Raw genomic sequence first — 20,679 nt, 5'->3', positions numbered from 1 at the left:
CAGTTTGAGGAAGAACAAGAGGCAAAAGGTGAACTTCAGCGTGGAATGTCTAAGGCCAACAGTGAGGTGGCTCAGTGGAGAACCAAATATGAGACTGATGCTATCCAGCGCACTGAAGAGCTTGAGGAAGCCAAGTATGTAAATTGAAAATAGACGAATTGAAGAAACCTTTGTTATGATTAATATATCACCACTTCATCAATTTACTACAACTTTCACAGGAAAAAATTGGCCCAGCGTCTGCAAGATGCCGAAGAATCAATTGAGGCTGTGAACTCCAAGTGTGCTTCCCTGGAAAAGACCAAGCAGAGATTGCTGGGTGAAGTAGAGGACCTCATGATAGATGTGGAGAGAGCAAATGCACTGGCCGCCAACCTGGACAAGAAGCAGAGAAACTTTGACAAGGTAAGAAAAACTTGACCAATCTGCAAATCTAAACTGTGATCCATATGTTTTAAATGACCTTTGTAATTATCATTTTATTTATTTCATAACAGGTGCTGGCAGAGTGGAAACAGAAGTATGAGGAAGGTCAGGCTGAGCTAGAAGGTGCTCAGAAAGAAGCTCGTTCACTCAGCACTGAGGTCTTCAAGATGAAGAACTCTTATGAAGAAGCTCTTGATCACCTGGAGACTCTGAAGAGAGAGAACAAGAATTTGCAACGTAAATGGCACTTTTCCAATATCAAGATTAGAAATAAGATTGGAATAAAACAAAATTTTTTACAACTGTTTTTTTTTCCTTCAGAGGAGATTTCTGACCTTACGGAGCAGCTTGGAGAGACCGGAAAGAGCATTCATGAGTTAGAGAAAGCCAAAAAGACAGTTGAGTCTGAGAAAGCAGAAATCCAGACTGCACTGGAAGAAGCTGAGGTAAAGCTACATTAAATACTTGTATTAATGTATTACCCACATTATCTTACTTGGAACAATAAACAATTGTAAGAAGCGGTAAATTAATACAATTACATTGATTTCCTCTAGTATGTTAATAAAACCCCACTGCTGTTTATTAGGGCACTCTGGAACATGAAGAATCCAAGATTATTCGTGTCCAGCTGGAGCTGACCCAGGTCAAGAGTGAAATTGACAGAAAGATTGCTGAGAAAGATGAGGAGATTGAGCAGATCAAGAGGAACAGCCAACGAGTGATTGATTCCATGCAAAGCACTTTGGACTCTGAGGTCAGGAGCAGAAACGATGCCCTGAGAGTCAAAAAGAAGATGGAGGGAGATCTCAATGAGATGGAGATTCAGCTGAGCCATGCAAACCGCCAGGCCGCTGAGGCCCAGAAACAGCTCAGGAACGTCCAAGGCCAGCTCAAGGTACTATTCTTGGATGTCTGAAATAGAATCAAAGCATGACAATGTTTCTACAACAAAAAATATTAACACCCTTAACCTGTAACAAGGATGCCCAGCTGCACCTCGATGAAGCCATCAGAGGACAGGAAGACATGAAGGAGCAGGCTGCCATGGTGGAGCGCAGGAATAACCTGATGCAAGCTGAGATTGAGGAGCTGAGAGCTGCACTGGAGCAAGCTGAGAGAGGCCGCAAAGTGGCTGAGCAGGAGCTTGTAGACGCCAGTGAGCGTGTGGGACTGCTGCATTCTCAGGTATGAAAAAGTGTTAACAATAAACTTAAAAATGCCACTTTTATAATAACAGTAAGTTTTTTGTAACAATTTTACTAAAAACTGCTGATGTCTCACAGAATACAAGTCTTATTAATACCAAGAAGAAGCTTGAAGCTGATCTGGTCCAGGTTCAAGGTGAGGTGGATGATTCAGTCCAGGAGGCCAGAAATGCGGAGGAGAAAGCCAAGAAGGCCATCACTGATGTAAGTGTTTTTAATTATTTAGCATTTACACATTTCCATTGCATTACACTACTCTGTAAATGTAAAATGTTGCATTTGTAGTTTTAGAATTGTATTCTATCCTTCAGGGAAGGTGTCTGTATGTTTCATCTATGGTTAAATACACTTTCACTATTTTAGGCAGCAATGATGGCTGAAGAGCTGAAGAAGGAACAAGACACCAGTGCTCATCTGGAGAGGATGAAGAAGAACCTGGAAGTTACTGTTAAAGACCTACAGCATCGTCTGGATGAGGCTGAAAGTCTGGCCATGAAAGGTGGAAAGAAACAGCTCCAGAAACTGGAGGCCAGGGTAGGTTTGAATGTTTAGGAGCTCTAAACTCTAAACATGCCAGTGATTTCTTGCATTATAACTATAACCCTTTTTTGTGAAGGTGCGTGAGCTGGAGGCTGAAGTCGAGTCTGAACAGAGACGTAGTGCTGAAGCTGTCAAAGGAGTGCGCAAATACGAGAGGAGAGTGAAGGAGCTCACCTACCAGGTAAACCAATTCTGTAATTGTAGCTTTATCACCTAATATTCTTGTATAATAACATTATGTTTAACCAAGAGTATTAACAATATTTACAATGAAAGACTGAAGAAGACAAGAAGAATGTGAACAGACTGCAGGATCTGGTGGACAAGCTGCAGCTGAAAGTCAAGGCCTACAAGCGTCAAGCTGAGGAAGCAGTAAGTCTAAAATCTCTTTATGTGATCTTAATTTTGAATGTCATAAAAACATGAAGTCTGATGAAATGGGCATCTTGTGTGACCATGACAGGAGGAGCAGGCCAACACTCACCTGTCCAGGTACAGGAAGGTGCAGCATGAGATGGAGGAGGCTCAGGAGCGCGCTGACATTGCTGAGTCCCAGGTCAACAAGCTGAGAGCCAAAAGCCGTGACATTGGGAAAGTAAGTATAAATATTTTTTTTTAAATTTAGGTTTAATTTTTTAAATATTGCGTAAATTAAAATGAAACTATTTAAGTATAAAATTGAATTACTGAAATGTTTTTAATCAAATCTTTTTGTATTCATTTAAAGAGTAAAGATGAAGAATAAAGCCAGCAGACCTACAGACAATCATATAATATGACTTGCTTCTGCTCTAAAAAAGTATCAATTAAAGATTTCTAAATTCATGTTTTCTGCCACCCTTTTTATTCATACCACCTCAGACTACTGTTTTTAAGTTTGCAACCAGTGCAAGGTATACATATATATATTGCTGAAGAAGTCAGACAATTCATCAAGTTAGCATTTCTTTATATTCTCTTTTCGTTTTTCTGTGCCATCATCTGTCAAAAAATCATAACCGAATAATGAAATTCATGTGTTCAATCACAGTCATTTAGATGAGCCATATAAAACTGTAAGATGATTGGACCCCAATCATAAAACAAAATTAATTTGTGCTAAATTTCCATTATAGCAATACAATAATAAGTTGTTAGATTGAATTTAATGGAACAATTTATAATAAAATAATTTACAGTGTACCAAAAAGATTGTTTGGCCTATATGTTTTGGTAAAGTCCCCCCATTACAATTAATACATTTAGACTAACTTAATGGATACTCTTGATGTAATTGTACCACTTAAAACTTGTGTTTTATCACCAAAATGTCATATTAATTATTTTCCTGTGAAAGTCTTTTCCTCGTACCTTAAAAGACCTTGAATATAACTCTACACCATTGCTTCGTTTAGTATATGCAGCCCATAAATATGCAAATTAGCCACCACCTTCAGTCTATAACAACAGCTTGACCTGATCCACTCAGTCAACTGTAGCTAATGCGATTCCTGTTAAAGGCAATTAAATACATTTTAGAGTGCAGACCTTGCACTGCATTGTTTTATAAAAAAGATCTCAGCACATTATTAGCTTATTACCTAGAGCACAATGAACGCTTTGACCCATCCCCATCTTACCTTAGCAATGCCCCTGGGCCTAACTATTTAACTACAGCTATGCATATTTTAAAAACGAGCCATACTATTCCTAATATAAATATTTATTTTTGTCAGCCACTTTTAACATTGTTAATACACAATGATGATCATTAGCACTGCATTGTACTTGCATACAAGTAAATATAAACCTTAAAGTCCCATGTGGAGTTTTTATATGCTTTAAGACAAGCCATATGCCAATTCACAATTCAACACCTTTGCTGAGTATTTTCTCCAAACTGGAGACATTCACATGGTTTAAAATCGCATGTGCTTCTAATGTCACAAACATGTAACCAGTCACATCATCACAATGGAATGCATGGATTACTGAAACAAGTCATAGATATTATGTATGGATGCCTCGTAGACTCTATGATTGCAGGCTTTGCTGCTTTAGCTCTACATCTGTGCTCCTTACACATGCAGTTTGAGTGCTGTAACTTGTTAACATCATTGCTTAAAGACTGCTGAAAACACACAGTTCACAAATGAAATGTGTGAAACCGAATTTATTAGTTATGTGTCTGAAACTTCTGTATGTAGCATCTATTAACATTTATAAACTGTAAAATGTAAACACAGGATCAATTTAAAAACTCAGTTGGTAACACCTAAAAAAGTGCAAAACACTTTAAATGAACATTTTAATTTAAAATAACTTAAATTTGTAGGTGTTACCAATTGAAGTCATTTTTTTAGGTGATCCAACGTTTCACTTTTTACAGTGTATCTATAGTTCGAGGTGGTGTGAATGAGTGGAGACAAGGACTAATTTGTATATTCTTAGATCAGCATATAGTAAATGAGGCATGGGTGTAGAGTTACATTCCAGATTTTATAAATTATCAGAAAATTACTGTTGTAAATTCTAGTATGATGCTCAAAGATCAGTTCTAACTGATAAAATTCTTCAGTGAGACGCTAAATAAAATGAAATAAAAAGTTAAAATGTACCCAAAAGTTAAATAAAACTGTTAATGTCTACTTAAATGTTAAAATCTGTACTTAATAAAAAAGAAACGAAAATGTATTGTTCTTAAAAGTTATGTACTTCAAAATGTAGTTTACTTAACTAAGTGTTTTAACTAGAACTTTACACTTTTTGTGTGACTTATCGTGATTAGTTATAAGAATATACTATTATTTTTATTAAACACTTTTGTCAGCTTCTACTAAATGCCACAAAGTAAAGTATCATCAGTGTGAATAATTCAGTCCCTTTGTGCATTTAAAAGTGAATACATCACTGTTGTGTAAAAATAAGTCACTAGATTTATCAGTAAGTTTATGTTCTTGTTAGTGGCGGTTCTAGACAAATTTCACTGGGGGGCCAAGGAGGGGCCAGTGTTTAACCAGAGGGGCACATTAAAAAAGGGCAACAAATGATATTTAAAAATTATGGGGGGGGGGGGGGGGTCACAGGGATTAGTTTAAATAATACATAAACATACTATATTACAGAATTTAACAGAGCTGCAAGTTAGAAGCTGAGGGTTAGCATCACACCAAACTAAAACCAGATGACGAGACAGGAAAAAAGAAAAAAAGGTGTTATTAACGTGGAGGCTGCTCACGTGTACTGTTGGATAAATGGATACAGTCATACATTAAAATTAATGTGTGGTTGCATGGTTCCGGTCAAGCTAACTAACACTGATGTAAAAAGGTAGTTTTAAAACTGCAATTTTAGTGAGAAAATATTCACAAATGGTCTTTACTAATGAAAATGCACATAGCACAAAAAAAACACAATACCGACATAAAATCAACAATAGAAACTTTACTACAGGTGGAGTGGAAATCCATAAAATGTTAAAGCAGTTCTTTTCATGTGCATCTTAATTGCATTTATTGTACAGTACTCTGCAGACATTTTTCATCCAAAGCAACGTATACAAATTAAGCATCATAAGCAGAATTGTTCTGAATTGGAAAGTGCAATTTATGGATGCATTTTGTTATGAGACATAGAAGCAGGATAGGACAGTGTTGAGAAGATGTGCATCTTTCCTAACCCTAATCCCTTGCAACATTCAAAAAACAATAAAAAAACATATTTCCCAAAAATGATTGACATAGATATTGACCACATTTCTACACTTTTATCTTTTATTTTAAAAACAAACAAACAAACAAACAAACAAACAAACAAACAAACAAACAAACAAAAAACACTAACTCTCTCTCTCTCTCTCTCTCTCTCTCTCTCTCAACAGGTATTGTTTCAGAATAGTGAAAACTTGGTATAAGCACATTTTGCACTATTGCCTCCCTATCATTTAAAGTACAGTAGTTATCAAAATACGTTTGAAACATATAGATTAGCAAAAACAATCATTATTAAAGTCTCCCTTAATATCCCGATGGACTAACAAAGGTTAGTGAGTGAGCTTTAGCTTTCATTACTGATGGCAAAGGCTCTCCCATCAACGTCAATTAACCTCACAAAAATCTATATTTAGTGTCAGTATAAGCTGAATATTTATGCATCTTTAAGTACTAGACAGTAATAAAAGTCTTAAATAAAACCCTTAATTTTCTTTAAAAAATTAATCAGGTATATTTTAACTGACCCTCAGTCATAATGTAGACACTTTAAACATGCTCAATATTTTACCTTATGCAAATAAAAGCAGAGCTACAGTATATGACCATAACTAAAACAATGCATTTAACAGACATTGGGTCTCATTCATTAAGCATGCATATGCACAAATTGGTGGAATGGATAAACCACATGTATGCAATCATTATCTAAGCCTTCACTAAATAAAAGCCTATAATTATAATGTTAGTAATAATGTTGATGTATAATATTTAGTATCTTTTCAGATTTTTTTATATTATTAGCATATATACATTATCTACATAATTATTATATTTTACATTCTTATATAGGCTATATAATTTTTTTCTACACTCTCAAGGATGATGCACGTAATGACAATTCTTCATGCTTTGCCTCCTCAGACGCGTCTGCTTAATGCCTAATGTAAACGTAATGAGAGGTCCAAACTTGATCCAGGCCGCCTGTCTGTTTATTTTAGATGGAGATGCACGTCTCTGGTGAAGTCAAATTAAAGGTGTTTGTTTTCATATCTTATATACTTCTTTTTTTACCAATAAGCCTACCTGTTACTTCAGTGGACAAACACAACACATCTGGCTTCCTCCACGAACAGCAACATCTCTCAAATTGAAATCCAAAGCAAAACGGAACTTTCCTGATATTAAATATGATCATAGATTTCTTTCTTGCTCTTTTGCTTTGGTGTCAGTTTGCTCTAACATTTTCTGTGGACAAGCACTGTGCTGCTGATTTGATTTAATTGGAGCCAGTTTGAGTGTGTATCATGCAAATTACCAACCTCGTGCACGCAGCTCCTCATTCAAAACACTTTCAATTCACTAACGTAAGAAAGATTATAAGATAAATTCATATGTGTACGTACGTAGCTGCTGTGAATTAGGCGGAACATTTTTATGAGAACTTCAAAAGTGCGTATAAATCCAAAAAACAAACGCAGTTGTTAATGAATGTGACACAATATCCTTGTGCAAATAATACTATACAGCAGTATTTTTGCTAATCTAATTAGCAAGTTATTATTGTTTTAGCAAGAATGGGTTAGGAATGGATTCACTGATTTACAATATATCTGTGCTTCACTTTTTCTAAATGTATTCCTTACAGTTTTCAATTAAATGGTTCAGTATTTATTCAGTCTTTTGTAAATTTTACATTTATTAGGTATGTAATCTGATAATAATTTGCAAAATTGTCCCTTAAAAATAGTTCAGACTCTGTGAACTACGGTACCAGCTAAAAGTTATAGCAAACACATCTTCATTTGACTTAATCTACATTACAAATAATCATAAGTAGCATTACATGAACTAAATAAGCATTTTTTTCTAAGCATTAGGCTATTATTTAAAAGATAGATTCAGAGAAAATCAGAATACTTGCAGTGAGACCCCGTCCGAAGTCATAATGTGTGCGATTAAAGTCTACACTATTGACTGGATTCGTGACCTAATTGCGCAACAGCAGCCCTTGCTGTGCTATATTTATGATTAATCCATATAAGAACAGGCTGTTAATAACTTTTGGAGTCATAACATCATTCCATAATATGATTCCAGTTTATGTGCAGTGAGCTAAGCCAATAAAAAATCTGCCAATGATATTATTTTTCATTTGGATGGATGAACTATTTCAGTCCATATCTGGACATGCATCTGTTAGTACGATTTTAATCTAATCTCCTGATGGCAAAAGATGCCTGCCAGGTTTTATTTTAAATTGACCAACAGCAAAATCTAAATAAATATCTGTGTAAAAATCTTTTGCATAGTAAAAGCATGAATCTGCCTTTAACATGTAAGATGGTAATAAACATTGCATTCTGTTGAATGTAGGAAGTTTCAGTACATCTGACATGTGCTTGGACTGGTAAGTGATGAGTGTACAAAAACACAAAAGCAAAGTAATGCGTGTCCTAACCCACACAAACAAGAAAGCAGAAATGTAAGAACTTCAGCATACAGGTCATTTGGATGAAAGAGAGTAGTTAGTTTATCAAAGCAAGTATTACTGTTGCCCCGAAAAAATACTACCTAATCTTATGGTATATCTATATATATGTATATATATATATATATATATATATATATATATATATATATATACAATACATATTTGTGTGTCTGTTATCCAAACACCTGATTTTTTGACATGCTGTTCTTCTACAATGTCTCAATGTTTAAACATTATGTACACTTATTTTTTTAAACAATGAAGACTATACCTATAGTTATATTACTGGCATGCAGCATTAAGATCAGTAAATGAGAACATCATGCTGTTTTCCATTGGGAGTGCAAGTTAAACAACATGACCATATGCAGCTGCACAGTTCTGCTGAGCACTTAGTTATGACACTATATAAATGCAGCTCATGACTCCTGAGGATTCACAGTGGGCCTGCAGAGGTAAGTGAGATACAGAATTTATTTAATTTCCTTTGTCTATTAGGAATACCTGTGCTGGAAAGCAATAAAATAATTCTCTCACCTGCTTTATCTCTTTCAGAAATCTTAAATTTACATCAGCTTTATTTTCCTCTGTGGGCATAACAAGGTAAAACTCTAATAATCATTAACTTAAAAATATTTCTTCATCACTTTAATTATGCTATAATAAAAAAAGTTTTTATAACATCAATCTGCATATCAACAACAACTTACCAAATAAAAATATAAAATCTTACGGATTAATAAACATTCTTGTACAAGGGCACAATAAAATCTATAAAATTTAAAATGTTAGTGTACATTTTATACCACAGTGATCTGCAACCATGGGAGACGGTGAGATGGAGTGTTTTGGCCCGGCGGCCGTTTTCCTCCGCAAACCAGAGAGAGAGAGGATTGAGGCTCAGAACACCCCGTTTGATGCCAAAACAGCCTTCTTTGTAACTGATCCAGATGAGATGTACCTAAAGGGTACTCTTGTTAGTAAAGAGGGTGGCAAAGCTACTGTCAAAACTGATTCTGGGAAGGTACATTTAAAACTATTAACTGTGATCTTGAGGAATTATTTCATGTTACTTATATGTTCAGTCAGTCCTGATAACTGCTGTTTTTTATTGTCAGACTACCACTGTCAAAGAAGATGAAATCTTCCCCAGGAATCCACCCAAGTTTGACAAAATTGAGGACATGGCCATGATGACCCACCTCAATGAGCCTGCTGTGCTGTTTAACCTCAAAGAGCGTTATGCAGCATGGATGATCTATGTAAGTCTAAAGACATCACTTTTAATACCTGCAATAAGGTCGATGCTAAACTGTAACACACTGGACCATCGTCTCTGTTTCAGACCTACTCTGGTTTGTTCTGCGTCACTGTCAATCCATACAAATGGCTGCCAGTGTACGATACAGTTGTTGTGAATGGTTACAGAGGCAAAAAGAGGATTGAAGCTCCACCCCACATCTTTTCCATTTCTGACAATGCCTACCAGTTCATGCTCACCGGTAAGTGGACTCAGATATTTACTAATGAGCTTTTGTAAAATAATGGGACTTTAAACACTACAAATACTCCACGATTTTATTTCAGATCGTGAGAACCAGTCTGTTCTGATTACGTAAGTTCATTTGTTTCTCTTTAAGCAACTTTAGAATTGTTATATGCGAAAATTCATAGAGGTTTTGTGAATTAAAATCTTGTTTGAACCTCCAGTGGAGAATCTGGTGCAGGAAAGACTGTAAACACAAAGCGTGTCATTCAGTACTTTGCAACCGTTGGTGCAATGTCTGGAGCAAAGAAGGCAGAACCTGTTCCTGGAAAAATGCAGGTTAGCAAAATCATATAGATTATATATGGACTACAATATTGATTTACTGATTACTGTTCTAATATTACCAATCTTATATGCAGGGCTCACTGGAGGATCAAATCATCGCAGCCAACCCCCTGCTGGAGGCTTATGGTAATGCCAAGACTATAAGGAACGACAACTCGTCTCGTTTTGTAAGTTGAAGTCTGATTTAATGCATTATCATTTCTGTTATACCTTTCTAAGATGGCAGACATTCAAAGGTGTCTTAAATAACTTCTGTCTCTTTAGGGTAAATTCATCAGGATTCACTTTGGGACAACTGGCAAACTGGCCTCAGCTGATATTGAAACTTGTGAGTCTCAGTGTTCTCGACCAAACCTACATGTTTTATGTTGGACCAACATATGCATTAGTGACTAAAAGCCATTGTTTCTCTTTAAAGATCTGCTGGAAAAGTCAAGAGTAACATTCCAGCTGTCTGCTGAGAGGAGCTACCACATCTTCTACCAGCTCATGACTGGACACAAACCAGAACTGATCGGTAAGAAATCTACAGTAGTGTGTAATTCATAAAAGCCAATGTCTAAGGGCAGTGTTAATATAGTGCACATTAATTCTTTACAGAGGCCCTGCTCATCACCAAAAATCCTTATGACTATCCAATGATCAGCCAGGGTGAAATCACTGTCAAGAGTATTGATGATGTAGAAGAGTTCATTGCCACAGATGTACGTTGACAACAGGCTTATTATTTTTTGATTCCTTAGGATATATTTATGAGTATAAATAACGGAAAAAACATACCACATAAGATATTGTACAGTCATGGTCATAAGTATTGGCAGAGAATTTAGTTTTTTGCAAAGTTTGCTGCTTCAGTAGATTTGTAGATTAATCTTTGACATGTTTCTATGGTATACTGAAAAACAATGATAAGCTTATCATGAGTTTAAAGGCAAAAACATTTAGTATATACAAAGAGTCAGTTATTTATAACCTCTTCTATGCGCTCTGGCATGCTGGATATTAACCTCTGGGCCTCCTGGTTAATGGCAATCCATTCTTGGCTTATTAGTGCTTAGAGTTGATCACATGTGTGGGCTTCTGCTTGTCCACTCACATTTTCAGGATTGACCACATGTCCTCTATAGGATTGAGATTCATTGAGTTGCCTGGCCACGGATTAAAACTTTTAATGCAATGATTTTCAAGACATTTCATTATCACTCTAACCTTGTGACATTGTGTCCATGCTGGAAACTGAACAGATCATCTGCAAATTGCTCCTGGATCATTGGGAGAAGTTGCTCATGCAGGATGTTCAGGCCCACTCCCTTGGTTGAAAAGCAAACCGACCCCTGCATGGTCTCAGGATGCTTTGCTGTTGGCATGACACATGACTCATGGTAGAGTTCACCTTTTCTTTTCCGGAAAATTGATTTTCCGAATGTCCCAAACAGTCAGAAGGGAGCTTCATCAGAGAATTTTAATTTTACACCTTAAGCTGTTCAATCCTTGTACTTCCTGCAGAATAGAAGTCTGTCCTTAATGTTTTTTGAGAGAAGTGGCTTCTTTGCTGCCCTTCTTGACTGCAAGTCTTCACCTCACTGTGCATGCAGATGCACTTACACATATCTGCAAGCTCTGTACTGGTGATAACACGATTCCATCAGGAGAAGACAGTCTTGGCGGTTGCTGGACACCCTGGGATGAAGCATTTTGCTATTATTAAAAATGCATTAGATCACTCTGCGCAAAAATCTTGAAACAATATGAATGAACACCACAACAGCTTAAGCAGCAAACTTTGCAAAACACTAATTTATGTCACTGTCATTATGTTTGGAATACAGTACAGTAATGGCAAACATACAGTAATGTTTGCCATTACTGTAGCAAAAAATCTCTCTTGGCACTTAAATGTCGTGTTTACCTCTCAAAACAGACTGCTATTGACATTCTGGGCTTCAGTGCTGATGAGAAAATTGGCATCTACAAGCTGACAGGTGCTGTGATGCATCATGGCAACATGAAGTTCAAGCAGAAGCAAAGAGAGGAGCAGGCTGAACCTGATGGCACCGAGGGTGAGATGAACTTCATTCACAGACATGCTCTGTGTATACTATATATATATATATATATATATATATGAAAACATTAATTTACTGACAATTAATTTACTGAAATCTCTGCTTCTTTAGTGGCTGATAAAATCGCCTACCTCTTGGGCCTGAACTCTGCAGACATGCTGAAAGCTCTGTGTTTCCCCAGAGTTAAGGTTGGAAATGAGTATGTGACCAAAGGCCAAACTGTACCACAGGTGATGAACACAATGATTGTCTATTGAACAACCAAAACCTAAAATCATCTTAATAAAAATGTGAAACACAAAATGCATAAAATACATACTATTCACAGGTGAACAATGCAGTCAGCGCTCTATGCAAGTCAATTTATGAGAAAATGTTCTTGTGGATGGTCGTTCGTATCAATGAGATGTTGGACACAAAGCAGCCCAGACAGTTCTTCATTGGTGTGCTGGACATCGCTGGATTTGAGATCTTTGATGTGAGCATGCGTTACTAATATGTTTCTACAGATCAAAATTTTAATGTAAAGATAAAAAATGACTTTCTTATGTTGAAATGTCAGTACAACAGCTTGGAGCAGCTCTGCATCAACTTCACCAACGAGAAACTGCAACAGTTTTTCAATCATCACATGTTTGTGCTGGAGCAAGAGGAGTACAAGAAAGAAGGCATTGAATGGGAGTTTATTGACTTTGGAATGGACTTGGCTGCCTGCATTGAGCTTATCGAGAAGGTATAAAAGACTTCACAAAGGACTTTAAAAATTATATTTATAAATTGTACTTGTGCTTGATCATAAATATTTTCCACCAGCCAATGGGCATCTTCTCCATCCTTGAAGAGGAGTGCATGTTCCCCAAAGCCACAGACATGAGCTTCAAAAACAAGCTGCATGATCAGCATCTTGGCAAAACTCAAGCCTTCCAGAAGCCCAAACCTGCCAAAGGCAAGGCAGAAGCCCACTTCTCTCTGGTGCACTACGCTGGCACAGTTGACTATAACATTACTGGCTGGTTGGACAAGAACAAGGATCCACTGAATGACTCTGTTGTGCAACTCTATCAGAAGTCATCCGTCAAACTTCTGTGCCACCTGTATGTCGCTCATGCAGGCGCTGAAGGTAAGAATGACAGAATTTATTACATGTGTTTATCTCAAAACTAGAACATACCTTTATCATAATTGATAAACATATACAACAACAGACATTTTCACAGATAGACTGATTTATTAAATGGATCAAGAAATGATAATACAATATTAATTACATTAATTACACTATTTGTTACAATTAACACAAAATAGCTGAAGGTGGTGGAAAGAAGGGAGGAAAGAAGAAGGGTGGTTCCTTCCAGACAGTGTCTGCACTGTTTAGGGTATGAGGCGAATCTCTTTGTTATGTTGAAAGTAAAGATCATTACAATAACAAACAAACTAATCTCTAATGAAATAAACAAATTTACAGGAGAACTTGGGCAAGCTGATGAGTAACCTGAGGAGCACTCACCCTCACTTTGTGCGTTGCTTGATTCCTAATGAGTCCAAGACTCCAGGTAAACAATTTTTCTGAAATGTAAAATGTATCTATTGTTTTAAAACATCCTTATATCCATTCTAATGTCTTTGTTCCAGGTCTGATGGAGAACCACCTGGTTATTCATCAGCTGAGGTGTAATGGTGTGCTGGAGGGTATCAGAATCTGCAGGAAAGGCTTCCCCAGCAGAATCCTTTATGGGGACTTCAAGCAAAGGTATTGTAAATTCAACATATATTTTTTTCACCATTTGAGCTTCATATGATATACCACCATCTTGTCATCTCTGCTGTGTTTTATGCCTGATTGTCCTCCAGATACAAAGTATTGAATGCTAGTGTCATCCCTGAGGGACAGTTCATTGACAACAAAAAGGCCTCAGAGAAACTCTTGGGCTCTATTGATGTCGACCACACACAGTATAAGTTTGGACACACCAAGGTAATCCAAAAATCCAAATACTGAGTTATGAATAAAGGAGAACTGCCTTTCACCTTATAGCATTTCCAAATATTGTTTAGGTGTTCTTTAAAGCTGGTCTGCTGGGTACTCTTGAAGAGATGAGAGATGAGAAACTAGCAACGCTGGTAACCATGACTCAGGCGCTTTGCCGTGGATACGTAATGAGGAAGGAGTTTGTCAAAATGATGGAAAGGAGGTACAATGTAGTCACAAAAGTGTTTGGAACACAAATTAACTGGTTTAAAAATATGAAAATAACTGATGATATTTTTACACAGAGAATCAATTTATACCATTCAATACAACATCCGCTCATTTGTGAATGTGAAACACTGGCCATGGATGAAGCTGTACTTCAAGATTAAACCTCTTCTGAAGAGTGCAGAGACAGAGAAAGAAATGGCAGCCATGAAGGAGAATTATGAGAAAATGAAGGAGGATCTAGCAAAGGCACTAGCAAAAAAGAAGGAGCTTGAGGAGAAAATGGTGTCACTCCTGCAGGAGAAAAATGATCTTCAACTGCAAGTAGCATCTGTGAGTATTACAGTTGTTGAAGCCAAATAATCATGGACCTCAAAGGCATAGCTTTAAATATTTAAAGAAATTAACCTAGTTTACCCCATTCTAATGAATAGGAAGCTGACAATCTATCTGATGCTGAGGAAAGATGTGAAGGTCTTATCAAAAGCAAGATTCAGCTCGAAGCCAAACTCAAAGAGTCAACCGAGAGACTGGAGGATGAGGAGGAGATCAATGCTGAACTGACTGCAAAGAAGAGGAAACTAGAAGATGAATGCTCTGAACTGAAGAAAGATATCGATGACTTGGAGCTCACCTTGGCCAAAGTGGAAAAGGAAAAACATGCAACTGAAAATAAGGTTCACATTTGAATCACATCTTATACACTCGGTGCATGTGTTAATACTTGACAAGGAAATCACTGAACAATGTTTGCATGTAGGTGAAAAACCTGACTGAGGAGATGGCCTCTCAGGATGAGAGTATTGCCAAGTTGACCAAAGAAAAGAAAGCCCTTCAAGAAGCACACCAGCAAACCCTTGATGACCTTCAAGCAGAGGAAGACAAAGTCAACACTCTGACTAAAGCTAAGACAAAACTTGAGCAGCAAGTGGATGATGTAAGACATTTAACATGAGAATAAGGCTAATAATAAATGAGGAGATTATTTCATTGTTCTGTTGCTGTGTGTTAGATTTTCATGCACTCTTTTTTGTAACATTAGCTGGAGGGTTCACTGGAGCAAGAGAAGAAGCTGCGTATGGACCTTGAAAGAGCCAAGAGAAAGCTTGAGGGTGATCTGAAGCTCACCCAGGAATCTATAATGGACCTGGAAAATGACAAACAGCAATCAGACGAAAAGATAAAAAAGTATGATAGATTTTGTCAGTATTACAATCTTTAGTTGTCATTGTATTAGTAATATTTTGATTGCACATTTTACAAAACATTTTATTTTAAAACAGGAAAGACTTTGAGATAAGTCAGCTTCTCAGCAAGATTGAAGATGAACAGTCTTTGGGGGCACAGCTTCAGAAAAAGATCAAAGAACTTCAGGTAAAATATATTATATAATGGAGTAGCTAATTAGGAAAATTTATATTACCAGTATGATAAACTAAATGTGTATTTTCAAAATAGGCCCGCATTGAGGAGCTGGAGGAGGAAATTGAGGCAGAACGAGCTGCTCGTGCTAAAGTAGAGAAGCAGAGAGCTGATCTCTCCAGGGAACTTGAAGAGATCAGTGAGAGGCTTGAGGAAGCTGGTGGAGCTACTGCTGCCCAAATTGAGATGAACAAGAAGCGGGAAGCAGAATTCCAGAAGTTGCGTCGTGATCTGGAAGAGTCCACCTTACAACATGAGGCCACAGCGGCCGCTCTCAGAAAAAAGCAGGCAGACAGCGTGGCTGAGCTCGGAGAACAGATCGACAACCTCCAGCGTGTCAAGCAAAAGCTGGAGAAGGAGAAGAGTGAATACAAGATGGAGATTGATGACTTATCAAGCAACATGGAGGCTGTGGCCAAATCAAAGGTAATCACAACTTTATCATTAAATGAAAATGCACAGTGAGACATCATGTGTAAAACATTGTATTTAATATAAATGTGTGCTGTTAGGGTAACTTAGAGAAGATGTGCCGCACCCTTGAAGACCAACTGAGTGAAATAAAGGCCAAGAACGATGAAAATGTTCGCCAGCTCAATGACACGAGTGCCCAAAAAGCAAGACTTGCTACTGAGAATGGTTAGTGCACAACCAATTTCTGTTCCAAATAAAACTGTTCAATAGAATTATTAATCTAAAGCAAATTAACAGGTGAACTGGCTCGCCAGCTGGAGGAGAAAGAAGCTCTGGTTTCTCAGCTGACCAGAGGAAAACAGGCTTTCACTCAGCAGATTGAAGAACTCAAGAGACACGTTGAGGAGGAATTAAAGGTACATCAATACACATTGTGAAATGTATTTTTACTTCTAGTAATTCCAGGAGCCTTCAGTTATGTTAAATGTATGTTTCATTTTAGGCCAAGAATGCTCTGGCCCATGCTGTCCAATCTGCCCGCCATGATTGTGATTTGCTCAGAGAGCAGTTTGAGGAAGAACAAGAGGCAAAAGGTGAACTTCAGCGTGGAATGTCTAAGGCCAACAGTGAGGTGGCTCAGTGGAGAACCAAATATGAGACTGATGCTATCCAGCGCACTGAGGAGCTTGAGGAAGCCAAGTATGTAAATTGAAAATAGAATAATTGAGTAAACCTTTGTCATGATTAAGATATCACCATTATTTAAATTTTCTACATCTTTCCCAGGAAAAAATTAGCCCAGCGTCTGCAAGAAGCTGAAGAATCAATTGAGGCTGTGAACTCCAAGTGTGCCTCACTGGAAAAGACCAAGCAGAGATTGCTGGGTGAAGTAGAAGACCTCATGATAGATGTGGAGAGAGCAAATGCATTGGCCGCCAACTTGGACAAGAAGCAGAGAAACTTTGACAAGGTAAGAAAAACATGACTAATCTGCAAATCTAAACTGTTATCCATATGTTTTAAATGACCCATGTAATTATCATTTTGCTTATTTCATTTTTAGGTCCTGGCAGAGTGGAAACAGAAGTATGAGGAAGGTCAGGCTGAGCTAGAAGGTGCTCAGAAAGAAGCTCGTTCACTCAGCACTGAGCTCTTCAAGATGAAGAACTCTTATGAAGAAACTCTTGATCACCTGGAGACTCTGAAGAGAGAGAACAAGAATTTGCAACGTAAATGGCACTTTTTCAGATATAAAGAGTGGAAAACAGATGGCATCATACAGCAATTTTTACAACTGTGTTTTTTTACCTTCAGAGGAGATTTCTGACCTTACTGAGCAGCTTGGAGAGACCGGAAAGAGCATTCATGAGTTAGAGAAAGCCAAGAAGACAGTGGAGGCTGAGAAATCAGAGATCCAGACTGCACTAGAAGAAGCTGAGGTAAAGCTACATTAAGTACTTGCAAAATCTATTACCCACACTGTCTAATTTGGAACAGTGAACCATTTTGAAAAGCACTATATCAATATAATTAAATTGAACTTCTCTAGTATGTTAATAAAACCCCACTGCTGTTAATTAGGGCACTCTGGAACATGAAGAATCCAAGATAATTCGTGTCCAGTTGGAGCTGACCCAAGTCAAGAGCGAAATTGACAGAAAACTTTCTGAGAAAGATGAGGAGATTGAGCAGATCAAGAGGAACAGCCAACGAGTAATTGATTCCATGCAAAGCACTTTGGACTCTGAGGTCAGGAGCAGAAACGATGCCCTGAGAGTCAAGAAGAAGATGGAGGGAGATCTCAATGAGATGGAGATTCAGCTGAGCCATGCCAATCGTCAGGCTGCTGAGGCCCAGAAACAGCTCAGGAACGTTCAAGGACAACTGAAGGTAATCTTTCTGTAGAATGTCTTCACAAAAGGTTAACGTGTCTTAATTAAAATAAAGCACAAATCTGGACTCCCTAAACTTTCCACAGGATGCCCAGCTGCACCTCGATGAAGCCATCAGAGGACAGGAAGACATGAAGGAGCAGGCTGCCATGGTGGAGCGCAGGAATAACCTGATGCAAGCAGAGATTGAGGAGCTGAGAGCTGCACTCGAGCAAGCTGAGAGAGGCCGCAAAGTGGCAGAGCAGGAGCTTGTGGACGCAAGTGAGCGTGTGGGACTGCTGCATTCTCAGGTATAAAAATTTACAATAACAATAAACTTGAGAATGTCACTTTCAATATAACAATATTTTTTTGTACCATTCTGACTAAAAACTGCTCATGTCTCACAGAATACAAGTCTTATTAACACCAAGAAGAAGCTTGAGAGTGATCTGGTCCAGGTTCAAGGTGAGGTGGATGATGCAGTCCAGGAGGCTAGAAATGCAGAGGAGAAAGCAAAGAAGGCCATCACTGATGTAAATGTTTAAAATATTTTGCATTTACACATTTCCATTGCATTGCATTACACTACTTTGGAAATGTAAAATATTTTGCATTTTCTATTTTCTGTAGTTTTAGAATTGTATTATATCCGTCAGGGAAAGTGTCTGTATCTATAGGCTATGGTTTAGTACATTTTCACTTGCTCCTATTTTAGGCTGCAATGATGGCTGAAGAGCTGAAGAAGGAGCAAGACACCAGTGCTCATCTGGAGAGGATGAAGAAGAACCTGGAGGTTACTGTTAAAGACCTACAGCATCGTCTGGATGAGGCTGAAAGTCTGGCCATGAAAGGTGGAAAGAAACAGCTCCAGAAACTGGAGGCCAGGGTAGGTTTGAATGTTTAGGAGCTCTAAACTCTAAACATGCCAGTAATTTTCTTGCATTATAACTATAACCATTTTTTCTAAAGGTGCGTGAGCTGGAGGCTGAAGTTGAGTCTGAACAGAGACGTAGTGCTGAAGCTGTTAAAGGAGTGCGCAAATACGAGAGAAGAGTGAAGGAGCTCACCTACCAGGTAAAATAACTCAGTGATTGTTGCTTTATCACCTTATATCACCTTTTGTATACATTGTTTAACCAAGAGAATTAACAATATTTACACTGAAAGACTGAAGAAGACAAGAAGAATGTGATGAGACTGCAGGATCTGGTGGACAAGCTGCAGCTGAAGGTCAAGGCCTACAAGCGCCAAGCTGAGGAAGCTGTAAGTATAAAATTTCATTCTTGATTTTACTTTTTAAAGTTTTAGTGTAATAAAACATGCAATCTGATGAAATGGGCATATTGTGTGACAATGACAGGAGGAGCAGGCCAACACTCACCTGTCAAGGTACAGGAAGGTGCAGCATGAGATGGAGGAGGCTCAAGAGCGGGCTGACATTGCCGAGTCCCAGGTCAACAAGCTGAGAGCCAAGAGCCGTGACATTGGGAAGGTAAGAAACTTCTAAATTCTCAAACTAAATTTAAAGTAAACTTAATTTAATTATTTGAATTAGATTAATTTTAAATAAGTTAAATTTTAATATAGTGTAAATTAAAATGAAACTATTTATTTGTACCATTAAATTACTGAAATATTATTGATTAAATCTTTTTATATTCATTTAAAGAGTAAAGATGAAGAATAAAGACACCAGACCTACAGACAAGCATATAATATGTGGCTAAACAGTGTCCAATAAAAAGGGTTAGTTCATGTTGTCTGCCACTCTTTTTATTCACACCACATCAAACAACTGTTTTTAAGTTTGCAACCAGTACAAGGTATCCAGATTTATTACTAAAGAGGTCACACAATTCATCAAGGTAGCAAGTCTTTATATTATCTTATTGTCTTTCTGTGCCATCATCTGTCAAAAAATCATGTGACCAAGAAACATCTGTGGTCATTTGCATATAGGAGAGCCATATAAAACTGTACGCTGCAACTTGGAGCTTAATCATAAAACTAAATTAATTTGTGAATAATTTCCATTATTGCAATACTACACAAGTTGTTACGAATTTGATGCAACAATTTATGATAAAATAATTAATAGAGTACAAAAAAGATTGTTGGCATATATGTATCAATAAAGTCAATATAAATTTTCCAATATAACAGGCTAACTGCGTTTTTGAAAAACCCTAAACTATAACCCTTAGCTATAAGCTACACAGCATCTAATCCCTAGTAGCGAGTTAGACAGCGTTCATATTTACAACATTGTGCAAAAGACGATATTTCACTGCCAAACTTTAGAAATGTATGGTCAAATGTTAATTAAATATAGTCATTTTAAGATATTTTAATGTACCTTGAAAGTTGTGAAAAGCTGCTGACGTTGGTAAATATGTGCATCGTGGCTTCAGACCACACGTCAAATGCATTATTCAAACCACACAATTCTGTTTCCTCTGAAACGTATTTACTTTCTAAGTTAAAAAACTGCTTAAGTTGATTAAAGTGTACAATA

General features: G+C 37.3%; 2 protein-coding genes across 2 annotated transcripts in view; both read left to right on the top strand.

Moving 5' to 3' along the window:
* LOC135720996 (uncharacterized) overlaps positions 1-19,919 on the top strand; it is a 62,924-nt gene extending 43,005 nt beyond the window's left edge. Inside the window, 7 exon segments of the mRNA XM_065243089.2 lie at positions 1,411-1,614; positions 18,572-18,697; positions 18,880-19,050; positions 19,134-19,238; positions 19,332-19,427; positions 19,525-19,656; positions 19,834-19,919. Coding sequence (XP_065099161.2) covers positions 1,411-1,614; positions 18,572-18,697; positions 18,880-19,050; positions 19,134-19,238; positions 19,332-19,427; positions 19,525-19,656; positions 19,834-19,851 — 852 coding nt within the window. The 3' untranslated portion in view covers positions 19,852-19,919.
* LOC135747961 (myosin heavy chain, fast skeletal muscle-like) lies at positions 8,804-16,520 on the top strand. Its single transcript, XM_065266025.2, has 27 exons — positions 8,804-8,960; positions 9,169-9,381; positions 9,476-9,619; positions 9,703-9,859; positions 9,945-9,972; positions 10,068-10,182; positions 10,266-10,358; positions 10,456-10,519; positions 10,610-10,708; positions 10,792-10,895; positions 12,113-12,251; positions 12,369-12,487; positions 12,586-12,735; positions 12,820-12,990; positions 13,071-13,377; positions 13,563-13,633; positions 13,723-13,810; positions 13,890-14,007; positions 14,109-14,232; positions 14,313-14,449; positions 14,532-14,787; positions 14,889-15,131; positions 15,215-15,391; positions 15,497-15,642; positions 15,738-15,828; positions 15,913-16,302; positions 16,389-16,520. The coding sequence occupies exons 2-27, from the start codon at positions 9,181-9,183 to the stop codon at positions 16,518-16,520; spliced, it is 3,864 nt and encodes a 1,287-aa protein (XP_065122097.2). The 5' UTR covers positions 8,804-8,960; positions 9,169-9,180.
* Positions 19,920-20,679: the final 760 nt, after the last annotated feature.

This window comes from Paramisgurnus dabryanus, chromosome 24 (assembly GCF_030506205.2).
Source record: "Paramisgurnus dabryanus chromosome 24, PD_genome_1.1, whole genome shotgun sequence".
In the NCBI taxonomy this organism is placed as follows: Eukaryota; Metazoa; Chordata; class Actinopteri; order Cypriniformes; family Cobitidae; genus Paramisgurnus; species Paramisgurnus dabryanus.
The sequence above is the reverse complement of the archived record's forward strand: the minus strand, read 5'-3'. Positions and strand labels throughout refer to the sequence as shown.

Coding starts and splice junctions, on each gene's coding strand:
- LOC135747961 (XM_065266025.2), top strand. CDS start 9,181: ATGGGAGACGGTGAGATGGAGTGTTTTGGCCCGGCGGCCGTTTTCCTC. Junction 10,896..12,112: donor AAGAGTTCATTGCCACAGAT/GTACGTTGACAA, acceptor CTCTCAAAACAG/ACTGCTATTGACATTCTGGG. Junction 14,008..14,108: donor TATGGGGACTTCAAGCAAAG/GTATTGTAAATT, acceptor ATTGTCCTCCAG/ATACAAAGTATTGAATGCTA.